The 26,530-nt window shown below is 38.9% G+C and overlaps 2 protein-coding genes across 5 annotated transcripts in view; both read left to right on the top strand.

Annotated features, from left to right (window-relative positions):
* The window catches only part of naaladl2 (N-acetylated alpha-linked acidic dipeptidase like 2), a 253,431-nt gene extending 245,776 nt beyond the window's left edge, over positions 1-7,655 (top strand). For all 3 annotated transcript variants that reach the window (XM_028586730.1, XM_028586732.1, XM_028586731.1), the window contains one exon: positions 6,995-7,655. In XM_028586730.1, coding sequence (XP_028442531.1) covers positions 6,995-7,241 — 247 coding nt within the window. In that variant the 3' untranslated portion in view covers positions 7,242-7,655. The remainder of the gene's footprint in view (positions 1-6,994) is intronic.
* A 7,553-nt stretch (positions 7,656-15,208) lies between these two features.
* Positions 15,209-26,530, top strand: part of si:ch211-51h4.2 (uncharacterized) — a 97,164-nt gene continuing 85,842 nt past the window's right edge. For both annotated transcript variants that reach the window (XM_028588046.1, XM_028588047.1), the window contains exons 1-3: positions 15,209-15,491; positions 21,318-21,359; positions 22,805-22,878. In XM_028588046.1, the coding sequence (XP_028443847.1) occupies positions 15,341-15,491; positions 21,318-21,359; positions 22,805-22,878 (267 nt within the window). In that variant the 5' untranslated portion in view covers positions 15,209-15,340. The remainder of the gene's footprint in view (positions 15,492-21,317; positions 21,360-22,804; positions 22,879-26,530) is intronic.

Below are 26,530 nucleotides of genomic sequence, written 5' to 3'. Positions count from 1 at the left end.
AGTATCTACACACTGTCTTCCCCCACAGCTCTTTAGCTGTCTAGTTTTCAAATAGATTCTTACGAAATAAATGGCTTTTGCTGTTCAGTGTTATTCACAGTTTATGGCAGTAATAGACATGTTAATTGTCCTAGAGTGCCATTAGCATCCAAGGTAAAATTAGCTGCTCCATCATGCTTGGAAAGCATTAAGGCTTAATAGCACTCATTTATAAAGGAAGTTACCATTCCCTCACAGAACTAAGACAATTAGACTAAGAACACTGAACGTTTTTTCAAATGTTTTGCCTGACGGTTTAAGAAGGCAACAAAACATAAGGTACATTTTTAAGCAACATAAACACATAATTAGTGCAGTAAAACGATGCCTATAACTTGTCTTGTTAGGGTTATGTGCATGTTACTTCATCAAGAGAATGTTTGGATATGTCAGTGCAGACCTGCTTGTGGTCTAGGTGTGAATATTTCAATTTAAAGATGCAGCTGCTGCTGATGCTGGAATGATATTCAGGATAATACCTACTCTTAGCCAGTTGAGGTGGTTTAGGCATCTGGTAAGGATGCCCCCTGGGCGCCCCCCTGGGGAGGTGTTCCAGGCACGTCCAGCTGGGAGGAGGCCTTGGGGAAGACCTAGGACTAGGTGGAGGGATTATATCTCTACCCTGGCCTGGGAACACCTCGGTATCCCCCAGTCAGAGCTGGTTAATGTGGCTCCGGAAAGGGTAGTTTGGGGTCCACTCCTGGAGCTGCTGGAGCTGCTGTCCCCGTGACCCGACCCTGGATAAACAGATGAAGATGGATGGATGGATAGATGGATGGTCCACAGCAGGATCAGTGGGTGGTCCTACTGTGTGCACTGAGAGTTATACAACTGCATTCTTGCTCAACATAACAATCAATACATTACTACAGAATACCATAACATTAGATAACTATCAATAAAGGCAAAGACATCGTTTGAAAACTCAAATTTGTAGATCTTCTGTAAATCATCTCACGTGTTTTGCATTTTTGACCTGACATTACCTGTTAGTGGCTGAGCTCACTAATGAACCAACTTCAAGAGTAGCAATATACATAGCCTGCTGGTTTTAAAATACCTCTGAAGAAAACAGCCATGTCAGTGAACCACACAGACATAAATAAAATTCAATGATTTATCCATAACAAAACACACACACACACACACACAGGCGACTCAACTCAGGCCACATTCTAAACACACAGTGTCGTAAAAAGTATTCAATCACACAAGCAATGCTAAAAACACTAGAAAGTAAAGTAATGGCGTTTTTCCATTACATGGTACCTGCTCGACTCGCCTCGACTCTACTCGCCTTTTTTGGTTTTCCATTACGAAAAAAAGTCCCTGGTACCTGCTAACGGGTACTTTTTTTAGTACCACCTCCGTCCAGGTTCCAAGCGAGCTGAGCCGATACCAAAAGGTGACGTGAAAACCTGCAGACTACTGATTGGTCAGAGAGAATAGTCACTAATCACTGCGTCATCATTGCTAGCGACAAGGGAGGGTGTCCTGAACAAAACGGTACATTTAAAAAAATTTACTTTTGAAACAAAATTTGTCATGTGGCTGTGGCAACAGCCACATGCCAAGAGTCAAAAACAACACACCTTCGACGTTCTGTGTGTGCGTCGCGTCAGGTCACGGCAGTTTCCTGTGGCGTCGCTATGACGACCAGCCGTGCTCGCCTCAGGCTAAATCTGCAATGGAAAATGGAGGACGGGGCACCGCGGCCAAGTCGAGCAGGTACCATGTAATGGAAAAACGCCATAACTGAATGAATGATTTGCTTTTGGGTCCAGATCTGGATAATGTTCCAGATTTTAACAAGCCTTGACAGCCCGCCTCACAAAACACGCTGTTGCAACTCATTAACCCTAACGAGACATTATTAAGGATATCTGTCTTACTCTCTCTCTCTTTCTCTAAAAAGGCTTCTCAGTTCATTTTTCATTAGGCAATGCACTTTTTTGACAAACTACTTTATGCTACTTGGGAATCTGAAAGTTTGATTGACTTGCTTTCCAGATATAATGTTGCACCAAAATAAAAGGTGTACATATTCATAAAATTACCTAAAACAAAAAAAAGCAATTTCGGCTCCTAAAATTAAATTTAAATCCATAATCTTTAAATGTCCTCTCGCAAAAGGAAGGTTAAGCCGAAATGTTGTCACTTTGAAGCTAAACCTTAATTTGGTTCTCACAGAGAGGCTCCAGAACACACACAGCCCCACCATGCTGCTGTCAGGGTTGGATGGAAGATGTGACTGACACCTGGGGCAGCAGACATAGTTTAAACCCAATTTGTTGTGTTGCAGAGCAGGAGGCAGCCTCTTTTCAGAGAGGATGTCAGGCTGCAGAGGGCCACGCCAATCGATAGCAGATGTATTTTTGTACTTTATGTACACTCTGAGGTGCTTCAAAAAAGGACCTCTTTTATAACAGGATATTCAGTCAGATGGTGGATGACAGTCTGTTGGTTAGGGGACACGAGGAGACAAGATTACATTTCTGAGGCTCTTTTGTCATTGAATTGCCGTGTTGAAACAACAGAGCAAAAATTTTAAAAAAGATTCTATAGAGAAAACAAAAGGTGAGCGATATCCCCTTTTGTTTTCTATTTGGAATTTTTTTCAAATTTTTTGCTCTGTTGTTATATCTATATATAATATCTGAGCTGTACAAGTGGTGGCAAAATACCCTCCACTTCACGTTGGGTGGTTCTTAGCTTCTGTATCCTCCATTATTTGGAGAGACTTGCCCTGTTTATACCATGGTCTCTTTCCAACAAATTACCACATGTAATGATATTTAAAAAATACCAGTTGTTATGATATCATTGGTATGGTACATTTTCAATATCATTAAACCAACTTTCAGAGACTTGAAAAGAGCAGGTCATGCTTAAGGGGGCGTGGCAACATGCCAACCTGTCAATCATGACGGAGGCTTAGCAATGCTTATCCATGGTCCCTGCTTACATTAAAATATCCTTGAACATGTTTTTGGGTGTTGTTTTCATCAGAAACTTGACCCTTTCACTGTGTGTTTTTACTTCATCATTTTACTTCCTTAGCAGTCCTTCCAGAAAAAGTTTTTTTGTGATTGTTGCGGGCAAAAAAACTTGATTATGCGGCACGTTTTCTTAAAAAATGCGATGGAATATGCGGGATATTTATGCAATTTTATGCGATGAAATTGCGGGAACTTGCAAAAATTGCGGGAACTTGCAAAAACTGCGGTTTGATGAAAAAGAGAAAAAAAAGTGATTCCCCCAACACCCTGCTTTTTTTTAAAACTTTATTTCAAAAAATAGTTTACAGATATTCAGTCATCGCAATACGTAAACAAATAACATATTTGATATAATATGAAAGTGAAAATAAAAGTAATAGTCTAAACAGAGGGAAATAAAAGATACAAAAGAGACAGACTTTCAAAAATCATTAATAATATAGACAGCAGGAGCACTTAAACAAAGAAATTTTCAGATAATATCAGATATTAAGGTTTCTTATTGGATACCAACTTAAGAGACTCAAAGTACAAGTGTCAAATTCAACCTCCTACACCTGCTTTTCGATGATTTTCACGTTCACATGGCAACAGGGGAAAATGGCTACTCTTGTGTGAAGTAAACGCAACATTTTTCAACTTTCTGCTAAGATATATGTGACTTTTTTGCAATGGAAATGCGGGGATTATGAAATCATGCAAGCCTCGCATATTTTGCGTGGAAATTGGCAATTTATGCGGCGAAAATGCGGCATATTTGAAAAAATGCAGCCCCCGCATAAATATGCGGACTTTGGCTGATTATGCATTGAATTATGCGATCGCATAATTGCGTTTTTTCTGGAGGGACTGACTTAGCTATTGTTAGCTGGTAACTTAAGAGAAAGTCAGACGGTTTTCAACCATCTCTGTGTACTGCCGTACATGCAGATGAATGGCACCAGTACCTGGAGGTTTATCGTTACTGTTGACCGACTGGCAAAACCAGAGATGGCAAAAGTACTCACGTCTCGTACTCAAGTAGAAGTACAGATACTTGTGTTAAAAAATACTCTGGTAAAAGTAGAAGTACTGATTTAACTTCTTTACTCAAGTAAAAGTAACAAAGTACAGGCTTGGAAATTACCTTAAATTATAAAAGTAAAAGTAGCCTTGCAAATGACAAAGCTACCTGGACCACACAAATGTTACTAGAGGGTAAGCTGAGAAACTTCAGTGGACATGGAAAAAAGGCACTTTATATCTCATTGCCTACATTTTAAATGGATGTCTGCCAAGGCCTAAAACATATATGATTATTGTGACAGAGACTGGGACTCCAGGTTAATAAGATTCTGACTGAGTAGCAAGATATGAATTCAGTTGTGATTCTGTGAGAATTCACACATCCATTTTCTCTTTTTTAATCTTCCCCTTAACATTTAAAGGAATCTACATGAATGTGTGTGTGTGATAAAATATGGCTTCTGGAAAGAAAATAAAGAGTAAAATATGAATTACTAAACAGACATTAATTAAGAAGTTCCCCATACTTTAAGAGCTACGCAGCACATTCGCCAGGAGTCATTCTTGATGCCTAAACACCTCTCTCAGAGAAGGCCAAGGATGATTGGGAATGTCTTGCTGCTTGTCTGCTGAATCTCTGGGATCGCTCATGTCACCATCCATACTACTAGTGCTAACGTTACCACCATCATGCTGCAATGATTTGCCGAAAATTAATGCCGCCGAATCTGTCGAGTCGTCTTGTAGTGGTGCGTCAAGTATATTATCAATTATATCGAATTCGTTATTGATGACGCGAAAAATAATAACGGTAACTCCAGATTTCCAAAATTATTTGAAACTTGTTAATGAGGACCAGATTAGGACTGTATTTAAAGCTGACCATTCTGGTTTCCAACTTCGCCCCAGGTGTGTCTGTTAAAACACGGACAGAGACAACTTCTCTCTTATGATGCTTTAATAAGATCAAGCAACGTGCAACCTAGCTAACAGATGAAGAACACAAACAACTAAATCACTAGCTAACTTTACTTTAAGTTTGCAAGAACTATAGACCAATACAACAACAGGCTTGAATTAACTGACAACATAAGTTATACGACTTACAGTTCTCAAGGACGCAGACACACGATCTAACTGATTATCCTCCGGACAGATTGTTTCTTTTCTCTCATTTTTTCTCAGTGTGGCCCGCTCGCGTTGTGAGGCGCGTGGCCGCGCTATTTTCCGACATGCACTCACAATCACTCCTGATAGACGTTAAAGTAACGAGCCAATTTTCTAAAATGTAAGGAGTAGAAAGTACCGATATTCGAGTTAAAATGTAAGGAGTAAAAGTAAAAAGTCGCCACTAAAATAAATAGTAAAGTAAAGTAAAAATATCTGAAAAATCTACTTAAGTACAGTAACGAAGTATTCCCATCTCTGGGCAAAACTGATGAGTGATGGATGACTGGCGTCACAAGGGTTGAATATATGTGACTCTGGCGTTTAGCTTAGCACAGCCCCATTGAAACCATACACAACACTGGCTTGTGTGCATCATCCCCCCCAGCTCTCCCCGTTTGTCCAAATATGGTGACTACTGGATCCAAAATCCCAAGATGGCGCCAGCCAAAATGCAAACTCTCTTCCCTTCAAAACAGCAGTCCATAAACTAATGGGTGACGTACCGATGATACATCCATTATTTTAACAGTCTATGCTTTGAGATAGGCAGTCCATTACAGTTGATGGATTCTGTTTTATATCAATGCCTGTTGTTCTATTTTTGTCAAAGATATTTTATCATTGTATGATAATACAGTTGCAACTGCACACTCATTTAAAAGTCTACTGCTGACTTATGTGTTTATGTGCTGGCCAAAGATGTAAGTTATGAGAGTTGGCTGCCACATAGCATTACAATCATGAGCTACAGTATGTTGTGGTAAAATCAAACCCAGAAGATACAAACTAAGCAAACATGGACATTGTGCTGAATAGGACAGTTGTCCACTGTCATTTTTGTGAACAAATCTGATAATACGATAACCTGAACACTCTCTGCCTATAGGACTAGCCTCACTGGTGTCATAGAAGAGTAGATACAGAATCTTCCCAGCGCTCTGACTTTGACTCTAAATTGTGCGCTGAAGGTCAGTGTTCCTTCACACCCTACAGCTCCTGGCCTGTGTCTTAACAGATGAAGAATCACTCCATTTACTCTCTAAGTCTGTTCAGCCACTTTAGTAGAAATCAATGTACTTCAGCCCAGAGGGGATCAACGCTCTGCAGTCTCTGCCTTTCTGACCTACAAATGACAACTCTGCTACCCCCAGCGGCATGTCACTGTTTATGTATGTGCTCTGTGTGCATGGCGGTGGGTACAACAGTGTGACAGGAAGACAAAGAGACATAGATGATGATAATAATAATAATAATAAAAATAATAATAATAATAATAATAATAATAATAATAATGATAAACTAATCATGTGGCCTTCATTTTTTGCACCGGCAGGAGGGGTGGTGGATTCTGCTTGAACTTAGAGCTGGTCAATATTGAGATATATTGGAAAAAAATCAAATATCAAGATATGTTTGACCAAATACATTGATGTCGATATTGCGGCAATATTGTATGGTTGACTATTGGTGCTTTCACAAAATGAGAGTTTTGATAAATAATCACCCATTATGTGGATTAAATGACTAAGTGGGTAAAGGCAAATTATAAAACAGCTACTAAGTCTGGTAAATTCTGACTATGACATCACATTACTGTGATGCAGCTGTTAAAACCAGGAAAGACAACACTTGTGTCATATCACCATATTACAATATCCAAAATTTAAGACAATATCCAGCCTCATACAGTATATTGATGTCAATATAATATTGATATATTAATACTTGAACTAAGTTATTCATTGTCACTCTCCTCTCTCTTTGTCTCTCTCTCTCTAAAGGAACCTGTTATACAGCCTTCCAGGGAAGACTCCTCAGTTTTCCATCCTCAGGTTCTCAAAGGAAGCTGTACTGCATTGCAACGTCTCCAGCAAAGCAGTCAAACACAACTCTGCAGACAAGGAAGTGCTTTGCCACAGCACCCTGAACCAGTCTCTGTCTCTCATCCTTAAGGCCATCCGCTCGGCGGAGAGGCTGGTGTGTTTTGGCTTGGGCTTGTTTGAAAATTACCCAAATGACACAATATGATCTGGGCTGACACAGACCCATCAGTGAGCTTGGATGCGCTCAAGAGCAGAAATTGCCACTGATCTAGTCAATAAAGTTGAAATACATTGCTAATATTAAAACACAATTGAGCCTCTTCCAAAACTTAATCTTACTCATTGTACATCATTAAGAATCAGAGAGAACCCAAACACTAAATGAGTTTTGAGAGGGCTCAACAGAAAACAGATTCAAACTCCCAACCCATAGTGTCATCCATTTACTCCCATCATTCCACACTTTCTCAATAACCGATATTGAACCAATGAATACAATATGCAGTTCAGAATAAAGGGAGAATTGTTTTTCAAATGATTTTTATATCAAGGGTTGTAAAAAAAAAAATTCTGATTGATGAATGTATTGAAACTAACTTGTTGCACACTAGCTCTTAGATATGCAATTAGTATATGACACAATGGGGTCCTTTTAAATTGCACTATACGCTCTATCAATGAAAGCAGACCAGCAATAAAAGGCATATGATTATGATTAATTTTAGTTTTTTAATTATTTGTCCTTCACCAGACACTAGCTCTGTTTTCCCTGCACAGGAGGTTTTTTTAAGAAAAACCTAAAGGGAAATTTTTGTATTTCACAGCCTGGGTCTTATTCTCGTAATTGGAGCCATTCTACTATCAGCCTACGAACAACCCGCTTAGCTGTTCCAAAATCACTGTAAGTCACGGCATCTTATGGCCGTTCGCGTTTGTTAAAAAACAATAACATTTAAAACAACACAGCTATTCAAGTAATCTAATGCTTTAAGCAATATTAATAAACCTTATTTTCATCCTGCAACAAACAGCATCTTAAAAGTAAAATAGTTGGAATAACTGTTTCAATATAGATGACTGTAATAAGTGTGTCCTAGCAGCACAGACATAACACACTCACTCATCACAGTTAGGGTTGGGTACCGAAAAAAGTACCGGTTCAGGCACCGTTTAGGCACCGGCCCCATTTTAAAAGTATCGCTTTAGCACTGGTATAGGAAAAACCGAAATGATACCCAACCCTAATCACAGCAGAGACATGGGTTCAATACCTGGGTACTCATTTATCAACACTACGTAGAAAATTTTCTAAATTCTGTCTACTATTTAGCGTGTATAGAGACAACATATTTTCACATTATAAATCGGTAAACTATATGAGTTGTGATGGTTGGAAAAGTGGAAAGACAACCCAAAACGACTTTGAATGAAGTGTATTTTACGATGCTAAAATTACTGTTTATTTACATGGAGTCTGGTGGCTTTAGTGAACGCAATTTTGCGGATGTTTTTATGTTTAAAAAAAAAAAGGATCTTACCTCCCTCAACAAGTGTTGCTTCAATGCATACTGCACACTCTTAAATGCTTTTTATTTGTAGTATCGCTCTTCTACCACTAAATTCTGTTCTTAAGTATGGCCAGAGCCTTGCTTATATTTACACACATTCCTAAGTGTAAGTACACGTTGGTAAATTCCACACTTTGCATGGCAGTGTTCTTTTGCGTTTCATACAGTATGCACACATCTGTGCGTATGCACGGTTGATAAATGAGGCCCCCTGGTTACCAATGCTTCTGGCCTGGCCTGGAGCCCCAAACAACACAAACAGTAACCTGGCAACGTTAGCAGATGGCGAGCTGGTGGGGGAGTATGTCCTTGGTGCTCACACTAGCTTCTCCTGCTGGTAAAATGGGTACAACGCCTCACTGTTGGTGGCTCCATGTGCTTTGTAGGAGGCACATGGTAGGTAGTTTTTACCTGCGGAGGGCAACGCAGTGACAGAGATCAGCAACTACATATGGGAGAAAATGAGGGGAAATGTACAATTAAAAGAAGGCCATTCTTAAGGACATGGTATAAAAGTGTGTTAAAAAAAATGGTCGATATTAAAGTCCTCATTTGAGCAGGGGCATGGCACAATATTCTGGGCATTCTCTATGGGCCCCTCCCCACATCCACAGCTATTCAGTCTAGCATCTTCAGGGCCCTAGACAATCAGTCCCCTTTCCACCCCCAGTCCGACACCCCTGCATTTGAGACAAAACAATGTTTTAATAATCTACTTTAATATGAATTAGCCACTACTTGGAAAACAGCTAAATGCTGCCATACTTGGCTACTCAGAAACCCAGTCCTGTGGAGCATTCATAACAATCTTACAGAGTAAATGAGGTGAAACCCTCCAATGCTTAGCATACACAAGTGAAGATAAACAGCAGAATGGGCATCACAACAAATAGTAATTCCAGCTGGAAGCATTAACAACCATTATGCACTGTTTGACAACTGCACTCTATCTCCACTTGTCATTCTCTCCTATTTCCTAGATGGCTGTGCTACTCTCTGCAAACTCTTAATGTTTTAAGTGGCAACAGTCGGTTGTATCTCTCTGCCTTCTCTACAGTATGTCTTTATTCTCCTTATTTTCTCTAACTAATTAACGCCACCATGCAGCGATCTCGCTCACTGTGCAGCAGTTTGCTCTGCTCATGACAAGACATTTAGGAGTCTAAGGCTGACGTGATGGCTTTAATAGCCTGCACAGGCCCAAAGAGACCTGAGCAATACATTTTTTGTTACTGCTTAATACCTTATTAACATTGTGAAATGGTATTTAAAAAAAAACATTGTTATTGCGAGGAAGAGCAATAGTATATGTTAGGTTATGGTTCTCAAGCTGTAAGCATATTGCTCAATCTAGCCTACCAAAGCTGCAAACGACCGATCAGCAGCTTTAGCAATCCTTTAGCAATCCAAAAAACAACTATTGGTAAGTGGGGCTTCAGGGTTTTTTTGTAGTTAGGCATGATGTTTGCTAGAATAGTGGTTTTGTGAAGACGTGAGTAAAGTACTATTTTATAATATGAAAAAAAAAAACAATTTAATACCTTAATTTATTTGTAATAGTTTAAATGTGATAGACTTTTTTAGCATGATGGAAGAGTGGGAGGGCATGGGATGGGCTAAAATTTTGCAGCTTGTAATTTCTTATTAAATCTGAATTTTGTAAAGTTAACACACTTTTGAAGTGTTCTGAGACATGATTTAGGATAGAAAGACACCAACATTACCTACAATTGCTTCTTTACTTTCCCAGATAATCTGTTTATTGTAGTGCTTCCAGAGTCATAATGATGCTTCCAAATAAGTCACTTTTAGTCTTGAACATGTGGCGTTTTTTCTATTAATTACATCTCAATTTGCAGCAGAGATTTGATACACATTTTGTAAGGTAAATTGTCAATTTGTATTTGATTGTCGAGTTTGTAAATAAGCAGACATGCAATACTGATTTTAGAAAATGAAAGCTTTTCAGGGATCAAAAATATAAATGCTCATTGCTTTAAATCATGTGCCTTTTATCAGAAAATAAAATGCTTTAATTTAAAAATAAAATGTCAAACTGTAGACTGTACCAAAAAATTGATTAAGCTCCAGATTTCCGCTTTTAGAATCAGATCAATTACCCACCACTGTGTTGTTATTGTACATGTGGTTTTCACTATAACTAGTTGATGCTTGCATTAAAGTCCATTCTGACTGCACGCACAGTGAATTTTAGTGCCGTAGTTAGCTAGCTACAGTTTCAGTTTGTGCATTGGCTGCTTGTGGTTAAATAAACACGAAAATTGAAATTGCACGAATACGGCAAGGTGAAATTTTGCCTTAAATCGAATCTGAACGCACCTTTATGTTACACATAAGATGCTTTGAACAAAACAAAATAATGATACTGTGTCATATAATTCCAGAAATTCAGTTAGTTAAAAATGGCACAGTTGCATGAAATTGACATAAAAATGTTGGATATGTGTTTTTAAATATTGTGCATGTCAGTCACCATTTCCAGGTCTGAAGTCCTGTTGATTTCAAATCACCGTATTTGAACATTTCAAACGGTTACATTTCCCTTTTGAGAGACAAGCTCCACTGTTGGTTGTTGGTCTTCGTAAATTTTATAAAACCAATGTAAATTGTGTATTGTCAAATTTTGAGACATAGCCTACTGTATAATGGCCGTGGCACAAACTTAACACACTGTCAGCAGCACCTAGATGACATGGCAGACTATCCTGGCAGACATGTACTTGACATGCTGTCAGTGAAGTGTGACGATCACCGATTGCTGTATCAGTCATCAGTCAACCATGTAAGACATTGCTGCACACAATGTAGCACTGACACAGATGTAAATATGTGGCACATTATTTACTTACAGATTTCTGATATGTTGAAAAGTGAAATTGATCCCAGTTGGCCTGATGTGTGACAGTAGGACAAGTCTGCCTCACAGCATGAATCTTCTGCTTTGGTTTTGTTCTACACTTGCATGATAATACTGTACATCCACACAGGACTTCATCATTACTCACTCATTATTGTGCTTTGACTTCATGCTGGTACTGTATGTTAAACTGTTTTTAAGTGGTTCTCAACTTTTTTTGTTGTTGCTTAAAAATGTTTTATTATCTCTTGTTGTGTGAGTTGGCTTCATCAATGACTAGTGGCAACCTAGAAGGTACAGGCCTTCACTACTTTAATGTGAGAAAAGCATAACATTACATAAATGTGACGATTTGATTGCAGTACAAAAGTCATCATTGCACAACCAGGGCCTAAAGAGGTCTCAGTTCACAGGATGAAAAATACTTTACCTGGTTCAGGCTGCATTTTCTCATGAACCAATACGTTCGTATATCTACGAAACGTTAAGCACTGTTATCCGTAAGCATTCCACGTATTTTTTTGCTGTATGTACCCCAGGAAAGGTGTGTTCCTTGGGAGAGTTTTAATCCAAACCACTATCTTTTTCCTAAAGTTAACTAGTCGTTTTGGTGCCTAAACTTAACTGTCGTCGCGCCATAGTGCTCACTATTTGTCGCCTAAACTTTACCGTAATGACCGGCAACCTTCAGTTTCGTAGGATATCATACGAATTATTGTGCCTATGTTTTCGTACTATATCATACAGACCTGTTCATGAGAATGTGTTGCTTGGTTGAACCATGAGCTGTTTACTATGTACAATTATTTATTTGAAAATGTGGATGTTTAGGTTGACCTAATATGCAATGTTACATCATTTTTAATAACACAACTGGAAACTGCTATATTGTGGAATTTGCACAAAATTGTGAATGTTCTCTGTTATGTTTCTGTTTCAAATTAATTCTCCAAACGTTTGCGTTTACCCAGAACTAATGCTCACATGACACTCTATTGTTAGTTTTCTGAATTGTACTTTTAAAAAAAAAAAAAACCTGAAAATGTCTTGTTTGAAAATCTGTGAAACGTTTTAAAATGTAAGTTTGGAATAAGCTGACTCTGACTCTCAAATTGAACACTGTTATTATTTGAATCATCTGATGATTCAGTATGGCCTGGTTTCTGCATGACTTGATTACTTCGGTAGCTTAAGCAGGGATTTTTCTGGCATGTTTTTTTTTTTTTTTGTCCTCTAAACTGTTCAAGTTTTGAATATTGAATGCAATAAAGAACATTTAAGCACCTGTCTATGTTCCTGCTGTCACAGACAACTGTAAAGAAAATTCAAAAGGACATATTGTACATTTGTTGTTTTCCCCTCCAGTGGACGTGGCTTTCAGAGTGTGACGCATTGTGCTCTGTCTCTTTATTGACCGGCTCACTCTACATTATCCCGCCTATCACATTACTTATTACATGGCTGTTCATATAGAGGTCACCCGCTTCCGGTCAAGACGGTTAACTTTACCGCTGATGAGGATCGCTCTCCGGCGGAAGCCAGGTCACCCCTGTAAGCTAAACAGTTTACACTGTTGCCATTAGCGCTGTTAGCGATCCAATTTTCCCTCACCCTCTCTCTTTCTTTGTGATCCGCTGATCAGCAGTATGAGCACTGTATGAGCACAAAGTGATTTATTGATTTTAAAATGGTCCTCTAGAGCAGTTATTCCCAACCAGGGGTAGGCCTACGTGTACCCCAGGTTGTACGTTTGCAGTTGCTAGGGGGTACATGAAAAGATTGTATCCAACTATATACTATATACATATTAACATTAAGTCAACTGTAACACCTGAACACTACATGTTGCAGTTAAAAGGCAGTGGTGGCCTAAAGGTTAAAGACTTGGGACCGGGAGGTTTCTGGTTCAATTCCCAGACCAACAGGATACAATCTGGGAGGGGAAAGTGAAAAGAGCAGCGCATGTCTCTCCCCCATTACCACTTACCACATTACCATTGCTTGAGCAAGGCCCTTAACCCCAACCGCTCCAGTGGAGCTGCTCAGTGGCCAGCAGATCAGACTGTGGTTGTACTGGGCAACTTCCAGGTATGAAAGTGTAACTGTGTAAATGTGACAGGTCGTCGTTGCAAATGAGAATTTGTTCTCAATCAACTTACCTGGATAAATAAAGGTTAAAAAAACCAGGAGTTTAAACAGGTAGTTACAATGATTGACTAAATGGTAGAAATAAATAGCTGAAAGTAATGGTTAAAGCTATAGTGCAAAACTGTCGCCGCGTCCACATGATACAAGTCTTCTGTGACCGCACAACCCCCCGCCCCCCTCCTCCATGCAGTTGCTAGTAGCCAAGGAGGATATGGAGGATTAAAAAAACATGATGGACTCTCCAGAAGAGGTAATTATCTTCACTCGAGTTTCTGCGCAGGAAAGTCACCGGACGACACAATCTTCTGAGAAATACAGAGAGAGTTTTGTGGAGCTGACAGTCTTAATTAGCTTTGTAGCAACTCATTTGGCAATGGCTTGAACATAGCGGACGTTCATTAATATCAAAAAGTTACCCACTAAAGCTTTAAAAAAGTTCAAATGATTAGTTACTGGATAAACGGTTGAAAATTGTTAGCTAAAAGTAATAAATAATGGTCAAATATTCAGCTTCTTTCTAAGTAGTAGTAGCCTAGTAGACTAGTATTAGTACGATTGCTGACCAAACCAACCTCAATATTGATAGTTCAATAGTATGAAAAACTTAACAATATCCATATTGTCCATATATAATGAATAGGGTTATACATTTGGAAAATACATTGGGAATCAATGAAGGGGTGAGTTTCTTTAGACAGGGCTGTGGGGGTACATCAGACCAAAACAGTTGGGAACCACTGCTCTAGAGTCTATGATCAGAACTTCATCCATGGCAACGGTCTGTTATACACTGAAAAAGTCTGAAATACAGACCGTAGAATGCACGTAATAAGCAACGATAACACCCATTTAATAGACATTACATTCATTCGAAAAGGGTGGACGACACCACACCCGTCAGAGGTGCAACAGAGGTGCACATCACTGGAATTAAGTAACTCTTAAAATAAACTGTACTAGCCTTGGCTTATTTTTCACAGCCTATCTTTACTTGGCAAACTATCCACTTTAGTACTCAACAGTGGTAATAATTTGATAGTTGCTCATTATAGCTTGATAAATATCTTGTTAAAATGAGAAAATCCTCTTGCTATAATGAGAAACGGAGCAATTTTATAAGTGTTGAAGATAAGTAACGTAATAAAAATAGGAATACATATAAATGAGACATTTAATTTAAAAATATAATATAATAAAAATGATAATAAAATATTATCAATTATGTAATAAAATGTCACTTATGAGCCCCCATACTGTAATTTCCTGTCATTTCTGAGATGTTTTTTATGGAGCATTGGGGGACCATTAAAGTTTATTCCCCCTCATGAGTTGCAATAAAATTTTAAATGAAAAGGGCTGAAGTTGTGTAGGCTACTTCTGTAAACAAATAGCCGTATAGCCTACTTTCTGGTTTAGTAAATTGAAGTCCCTATAGGTTTTCCACATAGTCGCCTGTAAAATATGTAGCTGTGGATGTTGCATTTGCCCCAGGAGACTGCTTCCTGTCTATGCTCATTTTAACCATGGATGTTTAATTAGAGACTGTGCTGAAGCTGAATGGTGCTCATCTTCAAACACAGAGAGCATCGCGGATGATTCATCGGGCGCCTGCAGCATCCAGAGGACCGTGCGCGTTCACGCGTCGCGAAAGAGAGAGGAGGAAAGAGAGGGTGAAAGAGGAGGTGAAGGAGGGGGGGGAGATATAGGGTAATGAAAATGATGGCGACCGATGCAGAGGAGATAAGAATCCAAACAAGCCCCTGTCCCATCCCCGACAACAGTCTCAGCACTCTGTCCATCAAAATTACGCGGAAAAACCAGGATAGACACTGGAAGTTGCGGTTTATTTACCTGCAGTGCTGTGAGTACCGACATACATCACGACGTTTACAGCCAAACACCATGCAGGCTAACGTTCACTAGCCTGGTCAGAACATATTGGAAATGTGCTGTCACACTAAATTTACCGACATTTGGTTCGTCACGACAACATAATAAATGTAGCCTACACATATATAGGCTAACATTAGAAAAACCGAAATGAATGAAGGCATTTAACCTGAACCAAACTCCGTAACCACGGATGGGGCGCTATATAATAATTTTAACAGGGGACAAACTAACGTTATAACACCGTCATGCAACGCTCGCGAGGACAAACGTGGAAAAACTGTGTGTGTGTGTGTGTGTGTGTGTGTGTGTGTGTGTGTGTCTGTGTCTGTGTGTGTGTTAAAGAAATATATTTTGCTCATACTGCAATAAAGATACCAGTACAGGTAGCCTACCTAGCAAAACATGATCTTCAATGAATCATTCAGATTTACCATTTAATTCGGCATGCATTTATATAAACCTGCAAGCTAACTTATCTAAAAAAATTTAATTACTAATGTCATGCCCGCCTGTGTTTCCAAAAGTTGACATAGGTCTACATTGTATTGAAGTAGCCTACTGCCGCTTGGTTTTTCCCCTGTCAATAATATATGATTGTTTGCTAACACGAAACATAGCGTGCTGTCTTTAATGTTCTCAAACAAGCTAACGTTCCTATCAGTAAAGTTTAGTTCTGGCCTACAGGCTAACATAATGGCGTGTGGGCTATCAATATAATATGGCAGTTAAAGGAGAACAACTGCTTGTCCCACCCAAGGGGGTAAGCTTCACTTCAGAACCGAGGGGGTAAGCTTCGCTTCAGAACTCGAACCTCCTATGGCGCCATTTTGATGCTACAAAGGTATCACCTCCCGTTAGCATTCCACTGACTAGCATTCATTTTGACGTCACTTGACAGCGAATAACTTTACATCTGAAGTGTTTAAAAACTCTATTTGTCCATTGTTTAGTTCTAAAGAAACACAATAATGTATAAAAGGCTCCATTACCTTGTACCTCACGTTATGGCTCTGTAGCAGACGTTTTTGTGTCACATAGAGGAATTACCGTATTGTACAGGAGAAGCTTGCAGGCAGTTTCGACTTGAACTGTTTAGGTTTAATTACTAATGTTAACTAGCATTTTAATTTGCAATAATTAGCCTGTGCCTATGTTATCTCCTTACATATACCTAAGCTCTCTGTCTATGCAAGATTGGGAATGATTGAGATTTGTCTTGGCACAGCTACCAGAATACTTACAACTTTCAGACACGTTGCTCACGCCACATTACCGTTGTCTCTCTCAGTTGGAGGCTGTGAAGTAAAGCAAGAGATCACCGGAAAAGTGCTTCTAATAGCCGTCACTGGTCTCCGTCCAGCGCAACGGGGTCTGTTGGTCCATTATATACTGTCTATGTTCAGAACTCAAACCTCCTATGGCGCCATTTTGATGCTACAAAACGATCACCTCCCGTTAGCATTCCATTGACTGCCATTCATTTTGACGTCACTTTGACAGCGAATAACTTTACATCTGAAGCGTTTAAAGACTCTATTTGTCCATTGTTTAGTTCTAAAGAAACACAACAATGTATAAAAGGCTCCATTACCTTGTACCTCACGTTATGGCTCCGTAGCAGACGTTTTTGTAAAAATAGGCTAACGATTGTGTCACCTAGTAGAGGAATTACCGAATAGTACAGGAGAAGCTCGCAGGCAGTTTTGACTTACATGAGCTGTTTAGGTTTAATTACTAATGTTAACTAGCATTTTTGTTAGCAATAATTAGCCTATGCCTGTGTTATCTCCTTACATATACCTACGCTCTCCGTCTCTGCAAGATTGGGAATGATTGAGATTTCTCTTGGCACAGCTACCAGAAGACTTACAACTTTCAGACAGGTTTCTCATGTCACATTTACTTCGTCTTTCTCAGTTGGAGGCTGCGCAGTAACGCTCAGCTATCACCGGAAAAGTGCTTCTAATATCCTTCACTGGTCTCCGTCCAGAGCAACCGGATATGTTGTTCCATTCTTATATACTGTCTATGGTCCCACCTCCTTGGCGACCTATGAACTCGCGCGTGATCTTGGCGACAGCACGCGCTAATCGGTGGGGGGACTGGCCGGTGTCATACTTGTAGTATTGCCACTCTTCCGTCCAAGACACACCACGAATTTATGGCACAATGTCTGTCTAGTCTGACACAGTGACTGTCGTGAAAGATAAAAATATGTTTAATCTGATCCTGGCATAAAAGGGTTTAAGTTAACACGCAAAAACAAGTTCAGGTCTATTTTAATGTTCCCTCTTATAATATAGTGTATTTTTGTCTGTCTGTCTGTTTATCTGTGTATCTGTAAGACAACACAAGTTATTGAGTCTATATTACGTGCCTCGCCAGCTGTGAGAACACAGACAATACAAAAAAGATTATGATGACATGTGACCATATGTCCCTCAGCCATCTTTAGAGCGGTGGTGGGAGAGCACAGAAGAAGATTGATAAGAGAATTATGAAAAATGTTCAGGCTGATTCAAAATGACAGCTTATTTCTAGTGATGATGTGAGGTCCGTGGAGTGCAAGTGATGGATCTGAATGCGACCTGAAAGTGACCTGCCTCATCAATACAACTATCAACGTGTGGTGACAGAGCGGCAGTTAATGGTTGTTATTGTCATCACAATAAAGGGTCTGTCAGCTGTCTTGCAGTGTATAGGAATAAACTGTCTGGAATTAAGTAATGTATGCATGAAAGCTTTTGCATTAAAGTAAGTCTTCAGAAAGAGCTTTTTTAATTGAATGCTGTTTTCAGAGTCCATTAAGTTTCCAAAGGTATGACATTAATGTAGCATTGACATTAATATTAATTATTACCTCCGCTAAGGAGGCTATATTTTGGGTTAGGTTTGTTCGTTAGTTTGGTTTGTTGTCTGTCAGGAGGGCTTACGGAAAAAATTCCAGCCCAATTGTTATAAAACTTGGTGAAAGGGTGTTGCAATGGTCAAGGAAGAATCCATTACATTTTTGGAGGGGATCCGAAACACGAGGCGGATACACAAATTATTTTTCACTTTCATTAATGTTGCGAGATAGGGCATTTGTGATGCATTCATGTGGTGTCGGAATAATCGGAAAACTTATTTCACGACTAGGAAAATTGAAACATTGAAAACCATCTTGTTACAACAAACTTCCCAAGTTATAATGTGATACTGATTCTTTTATTTTTTTTGGCGTGGCAGTAATATTCTGAATAGAGAACAGTATGCACTTTCCATCATTCCAGTTGAGTTAGTGGTAATGAATGATTGTGTATCATGGCAGATTGTAACTAGACATGGGCCAGTTACCGGTTTCAAGATATACCGCGGTTTGAAATAGTCACGGTTTCAAAACCACAAAAATATGCGGTATGAGCTGTTTTTTATAAGTTGCCAACAACAGAAAGTGTAGTTTAAAAATCCCTTTCCCTGCCAGTGTGCAGTGTGTTTCATAATAAAATACATTGTGTTCAATGGGAAAAAAAGTTTTTTACCCAGACATTTCAAAACAGTACATTTAAAAGCTGTAATCGCAATATCGTGAAACCGTGATGTTTTTCCCAAAGGTTATCATACCGTCAGAATCTCATACCGGCCCACGCCTAATGGTTACCTTTTTTGTCATGCCTTTTGATATCTCAAAAAGTAGTGTACAGTATGTTGATATCTGCAGCTGGAAGGGAAGAGTTTTAAGGTAGGCGAGGCAGAGTGGGTGGTCAGGGATATTTGCTATAATGTTGGCTTTGAATCCAAGAGCGATATCAGCGAGGTAGGTTCACGTTTAGTGGGTTGTGTGCGAATGAATGATCTAAGAGATGATGTGGGCAGTTTTGAGAAATGTATTTCATTCTACAGCTGTGAGTAAATTGAAAAAGCAGATGGATCACTAGAGGGGGACCAGTTACAGTGAAAGCTGAGATATCTATAAGTATCTATAAGTTTTTTGAGTTTGTGCTGGCTGTTGGTAGTGTGGGTTTGTCATTTTACCTTCCACTGCAATCCTGCCTGTATCTGGTTTTTTAAACCTTCTCTGACCTGGAAATTGAAGGTGTCAGTCAAAATCTATGGTAATTTTCTCACAGCCTTTAAAAATTGCTGTAGAGTTGACTCAACACCTATTTGACACAGTCTCAATAACTCATAGATTGTTTTGTTTTTTATTACTGACGTTTATAAAATTCCAGAAATCCGCCAGTGGCTCATGACTTCATCACATTACAGTCATATCATTGAATCAGAGTCTCTTCATTTTAATATATATACAGTACAGGCCAAAAGTTTGGAAACACCTTCTCATTCAATGCGTTTCCTTTTTATTTTCATGACTATTTACATTGTAGATTCTCACTGAAGGCATCAAAACTATGAATGAACACATATGGAATTATGTACTTTAAAAAAAAAGTGTGAAATAACTAAAAACATGTCTTATATTTTAGATTCTTCAAAGTAGCCACCCTTTGCTTTTTTATTAATAAGGGAAACAATTCCACTAATTAACCCTGACAAAGCACACCTGTGAAGTGAAAACCATTTCAGGTGACTACCTCATGAAGCTTATTGAGAGAACACCAAGGGTTTGCAGCGCTATCAAAAAAGCAAAGGGTGGCTACTTTGAGGAATCTAAAATATAAGATATGTTTTCAGTTATTTCACACTTTTTTATTAAGTACATAATTCCATATGTGTTCATTCATAGTTTTGATGCCTTCAGTGAGAATCTACAATGTAAATAGTCATGAAAATAAAGAAACACATTGAATGAGAAGGTGTGTCCAAACTTTTGGCCTGTACTGTATATATATATATATATATATATATATATTTTTTTTTTTTTATCTATTCTGAAGAGTACCTGTTGACATTTTGTCTGCAGCGCTATTTGTGGTAGTTTTTTTCTTCCTATGTTGTTGTGTCTTAGTGACTGAACAACAATCTTTGACAGTGGTCCAGTACTAAGCAAGATACAGCAAGATACAAGATACAATGTAAGTTAATAGGGCAATTGTCCAACTTACCTTCACAAAAGTGCTCGTTTTGCCACTTACAGGCTCAGATTAATAAATAATAAAAAGTGTCTGACAACATTATGGAAAGGATCCCTTCAGAGATAGACCTTTAAAACCTCTTTGAGACCTTTCTGTTTAACCAGAAACAGCTCTGATGTTCCTAGCGCTAAACCCACCAGACTCCATTTAAAAAAGCAATACTTTTAGCACATGTAAATAGGTAAACCATGTTTATTTCAACCAAAACTAGCCTTGTGATAGTTGGAAAGTGGAAAGATGACCCAAAACCGCTTTTAATAGTTTAATTTAGTTTCTGTCGACTTTGAATGAAGTGTATTTTTAGCGGTGGCTTTAGCGAACGCAATTTCACGGATGTTTTTATGTTTAAAAAAAAGGATCTTACTCTAACAGAAAGGTTGACCTCCTTAGAAATCCTTTCCATAATATTGTCAGACACTTAGAATATTAATCTGAGCCTGTCAGTGGCAAAACGAGCACTTTTGTGAAGGTAAATACAAGCTGGACAATTGCCCTATTATCTTCCATTGTAGCTTGTTTCATCCTTGCAGACTGCAGCAATCTTGCTTAATACTGACCAATGTCAAATATTGTTGTTTCCATCAGTCACTTAGACACAAAAACATAGGAAAATAAAGTCCAGGTTAAAAAAAAACAGTAGTTATCCTTTAAGTTGGTCTGAATTTTGCACCTTTCTTAATACTTTGATTGATCTGACCAAGCTCTGTTTGTCTATCTAGATTTCTTGACAATTGCAACAATATTGGGAACTGGAATCTTAGGTGAGTACTTTTATCTTTTTACTCAAGATACAGAAATCACAAAAGTTAACCGACAGTCCCAAACCTCAATATCACACACATACTTGTAGAAACTTCGGTGGATTTGGGGAATACACTTTCTGTTTGTATTTGTTGCACACCAAAAACTACGCATTAGGTCTGCAGAAACTGACCACTTATAATTCCAGGAAAACATACCTGTAGACAATTCATTGACTCAGAAATAATTGTGATTAACAATCTAATTGTCTCTTTTAGTCAAATTTAAAAATATTTATTTATGTATTACTTTTTTAAACAAATTAAACTTGAATGAATTCCAGTATACATATTTTGGTTTATTTCCCTGTTATGTGACCCAGATAATGTATGAACACAAATACACAGCCTATGAAGTAAACACCTCTTTATTATCATAAAACATGTTTTCTAACTGTATTCCCCATTTGTCATTTGTGTTGCTCTGAACCTGTATAGGGTCAAGTGCCAACAACTAACAATTGAAATAATAATAAAAAAGATATAGTCCGCACAATAATCACTTATATAATAAAAATGAAACTCGAGTGAAGATAATTACCTCTTCTGAAGACCTCATCGTCTTCAGAAGAGGAGGGGGGGCAATATGCAATCACGGAAGGCTTGTATCATGTGGACGTGCAGACAGTTTTATTGTCATTACTTAGAATTCCTCATGGGGGCAGCAGAAACTACACACTGTAGCTTTGAGACCTTAGCTAATGTAAGCAATTGATTCCGGTTAAACAGAGAAACCACGATTATGTAAATAAATTGACAATTAGACAATTATGTATAAATTGTTACAGGCCTACATACCTGACAACTAGTTTGAATAACGGAAAACATTTGATGACAAATAAGATAGAATTGCAATTGCAATAATAATTGCAGTGAATTGCGTGTGTATACTCATGTTTGACTCAACTAATATGATGGTGAAAACCTTGGTGAGCTAGGCCTATATTTGTTTTTTCTACGAGACCACCTTTTTATAATATCAGTTAATGTGGAACATAATTAAGGCTCTGTCCATCTCTTGGTTTTCATTGGCAGAGCAAATTTAGCTGTGGTTTATGAAGTGTAGTTAACACCACAGGTTTTTTTGTAGAGGTGGAAATTACATGGGACATTACATTTAACTACTTTGTTTTGAGCAGGGTCTTCATGTAGTTCCACAAAGGTGGAGCCCTGCCAAGTTAATACTTGTTGAATCACTTAAATCTCATATTGAAATCAGCCCCTATCCATAACATTTTATGGTACGTTTAATCCAGAGTGGACAGGAGTGCTGTGAGAGAGAAAAACGAGTAGAGACAGTGATAGACAGGCAGGTAGATACACTGAGGAAAAAGTCAGACATGCCTTCAAATCTTCTTAGGTGGGAATCAAATTCACAAACAGCTCTACCTCATTTAAATTTCTAGGTCTTCCAGTAACGATAGCCCATGCTGGACTGGTGCCTTTCCTCGTCTCCTTTCTCATTGGCTTCTTTGTCCAGGTAAGTAATTCATAGCCTCAATGGACTCGTGGTAAGTTCAGAAAATGAACACCAATCATGTTGCAGTTGCAAAACTTAAATGCATTATGGGTAGAGATTGTCCGATACCATTTTTTCCTTCCCAATACCGATTCCGATACCTGAACTTGCATATTGGCTGATACCGAGTACTGATTCAATACCATTTTAACAAACATTAAAAATGGTCTCAGTGCACTTTACAATCAAAGGAACACAGATATAACAGACAGCAACATAACAATTCAACAGTATTAAAGCAGTAATAATAAACAATACAAAACCAGCAACATAAGAGAATAAGTGTAAAAGGTTAGTGCAGGAAGCAGAAAGGATGGTGTGTTATGGTTGGCTGTAGTATAAAAAGTAGAGGTGGGTTTTCAATCTAGATGTAAAAATTACTACTATGTGAGCTTCTTTAACATGTAGTTGGAGCCCATTCCACAGATGAGGGGCACGGTAGTAGAATGCTCTATAACCAACTGATTTTGTGTTTACTAGGGGAATTACCAGGAGACCAGAATCAAGGGAGCGGAGAGTGCGTGCTGTTGTATATGGTGTAATAAGTTTAGATAAATAAGGAGGTGCGAGTCCATGCAGGGCCTTATACTGTTGTTAAAAGAAGAACCTTAAAATCAGCTCTAGCTTGCACTGGGAGCGAGTGAAGAGAGGACAGAGATATGTGATCATATTTTCTAGTTTTTGTCAGTATTCTGGTTGCAGTGGCACAATTTGGAAGACCAGAAAAACACATTGCAACACTGACATTGCAGTAATCAAATTGGGAAGACACAAATGCATGGATTACAGTTTCAGCATCTCAAAATGATAAGATGGGTCGAATGTTTGCAATGTTTCTGAGATGGAAAAATAGTAATAGCCTTGATGTGAGACTGGAATGTCAGGCGAGGATCAAAAATCACAAGTGACCATGTTTGGTTGGGTTTACTACTAATAGCTTTGTTTTTATCAGCATTCAACAGCAGAAAGTTCATACCCATCCATCTTTTTATGTCTGATACACATGCCTCTAAATTTAGCAGTTGGGAAAGGTTGTTTGGCTGTACGGGTACATATAGCTGGGTATCATCAGCAAAAATACATAAATTTAGGTTTTAACAGCTGTATCCTACTATCCCTGTATGGATGTGATGTGATTTATATCATTGTTGTAAGGTCTGGCTTGGGTTAAACTCTTTGTGAAACATGAACAAACACAAACAATGAACGCCGCAGAACGTTTTTTTAATTATCCAGTTTGACAGTGAGTCATAACGAAAAAAAAACAAACATAAATAAACTACTTTGAAGTAGGTCTTCTTCTGGCCAAATTACATGTTAACGGATCGGTGCATAAACTCCAGTACTTGCCAATACCGATGCTAGCATTTAAGGCAGTATCAGAGGCTTTTCCGATACTGGTATCACATCAGAACATCTTTAATTATTGGAAATGCCCATATCTAAGAGCTGATTGGTTTAAATGTTGAAGCAACAATGTTGTCTTTAATTTTTCATTTAATTGTAGAGATACTGATACTGATTTTATTAGTCAGTGTTACGGGCGGCTAAGCTAACCGTGCTTGTTAAACAACAAAACACTGCTGCTTGTTGGCCTCGGTATCCTCTGGCAGCCGACAGCGAACAGCTTCCTCTTGAGCTGCTCCAGGGTCATCTCTCTCTAGCAGACATGTATAAAGTACTAGAGACCCATACTTGAGTAGAAGTGCTCTATCAAAAAAGTGACTTGAGTAGACAGGGCTCCAGACTAACTTTTTGCCTTGGTTGCACTGGTGCACTTAACTTTTTTATTTAGGTGCACCAGCACAAAATTTAAGTGCACCCAAATGTTTTCTTGCGTCGCTGTTAGCACTGTATGGCGAGATCTGAGAAAGCTCCTTCACTTCACAGACTGATAAAAGAGAAAGAGGACGCCCGGATAGCTCAGTTGGTATATATAGAGGTTCGACTCCTGCATGACATTCCCCCCTCTCTCTCCCCTTTCATGTCTTCAGCTTTCCTATCAAAAAAAAAAAAAAACAGACAGAAAGACATAGGGAGACAGAGGAAGAGAGGGGGAGTACGATGGACTGAAACGTATGCTACTCACAGAGTGACCGCTGACTCATTATGAATGGGTCCAGCACGGGTCGAATGCGCTTTGGCGGGTCAGCAGCGTTACACACGTCTTGTGTAGGCTATGAAATGTCTGTATCATCACTGCGCTCCATTTTTATGAACTATTATATTCTTGCCATTGGTCACATCTCTCGCCCAGGTCCAGCAGGCTATGTCTTACACGCTATTACTCAATGAACTGAAGTTAGTTACATTTAATAACTTCTAATGTGTTTTTCGCCCTGGCGGCCGCAATAACAGAGAGTTACCAGCGGAAACACTGGTACCAATACAGGTTTCCCTCTCATACTTAACAATATACAGAACTAACAATTAAAACTGTAGACAAATGTCAGCAGTTTGGACCGGCGGCGCTGTGTCTCTCCATGTTGCAGGGGAGCCGTGTATGAGTGAATGGGGGCGGAGCTGCGCGGAGAAGAGACCCAAACATAGGCACGCATTTACAGAAGGAATGGGTCATGTAATGCAATATTAAACCATATCGATATAAACGACATCGCTTCGTTCGTGGAGAGGCAGCAGGTGCACCGGTGCGACCTGAGAAAAAGAAGAAAGCAAAGCCTTTGTTTGTTTGAACAGTCACTCTCCCAGTGAGTTTCTTCAGCGTGTTTGTGGCGAAGCGTTGGTCAACATGTTGTCACTTCCAACTCGTAAAATAGTCAGCGGCTCTCAGCGTCAGACGCAAAAATCACCCTTTAGCGTCTGTATGTAACGCACCGTGGAGAGCAGCAGCTTGACTGCGGAGCTGAAAGATGACGATGTATTTAGAGCGACAACGGTAGCGAGTAATATGAAAGACCAAAAATCCGCATAAGGAGGTTGGTCGAGGTGGTGGATGGATAAACAACACAGGACTTTCACCCAGGAGACCAGGGTTTGTGCCCTGTCTTGTCCCACGTGTCCCACGATCTTTTCCTAAACCTAACTGTCACGAGCTGCATGTCAGTTAAACGTAAAAAAGTAACGCCAAGAGTCCCAATAAAGCGTGTCTAAACATGACGCCAGAGGTATAGACGCGAGTCCCGAGAGCGTCAAATGGTGACGCCAATGGTCCTGACCCAGAGCATCAAATAGTGCCGCCAATAGTTCCAACCCAGAGCGTCAAAAAGTGATGCCAAGAGTCCTGAACAAGCGCGTCTAAATGTGACACTAAAGGAGATTTTTTGCGTTAATAACAAACATTACATGTTTTTAATTACATGTAATGTAATTAAATTACAAATACATTACAAATTACAAATACATGTCAGTAGTTCCCCATCAGCTTACTACTCAAAAGACAAAAAACTGATATCATAACAACAAACGGCTACATAAAAGAGTCGTAACAGTCAGATTTGGCACTATGGTTTATTTTGCTAACAGAATAAATGTTCAATGGTTTATCAATCAGAGAGGCTGATTGACAGTTTATATTGCAGATAGTTGTCATAGACTGTATACAGCATATGATAGTTCTATTCTATTTCGTATAGGCTTCGCCCTCTAAGAGCTG

The sequence above is a fragment of the Perca flavescens genome, chromosome 9 (assembly GCF_004354835.1).
Source record: "Perca flavescens isolate YP-PL-M2 chromosome 9, PFLA_1.0, whole genome shotgun sequence".
Taxonomy (NCBI): domain Eukaryota; kingdom Metazoa; phylum Chordata; class Actinopteri; order Perciformes; family Percidae; genus Perca; species Perca flavescens.
The sequence above is the reverse complement of the archived record's forward strand: the minus strand, read 5'-3'. Positions and strand labels throughout refer to the sequence as shown.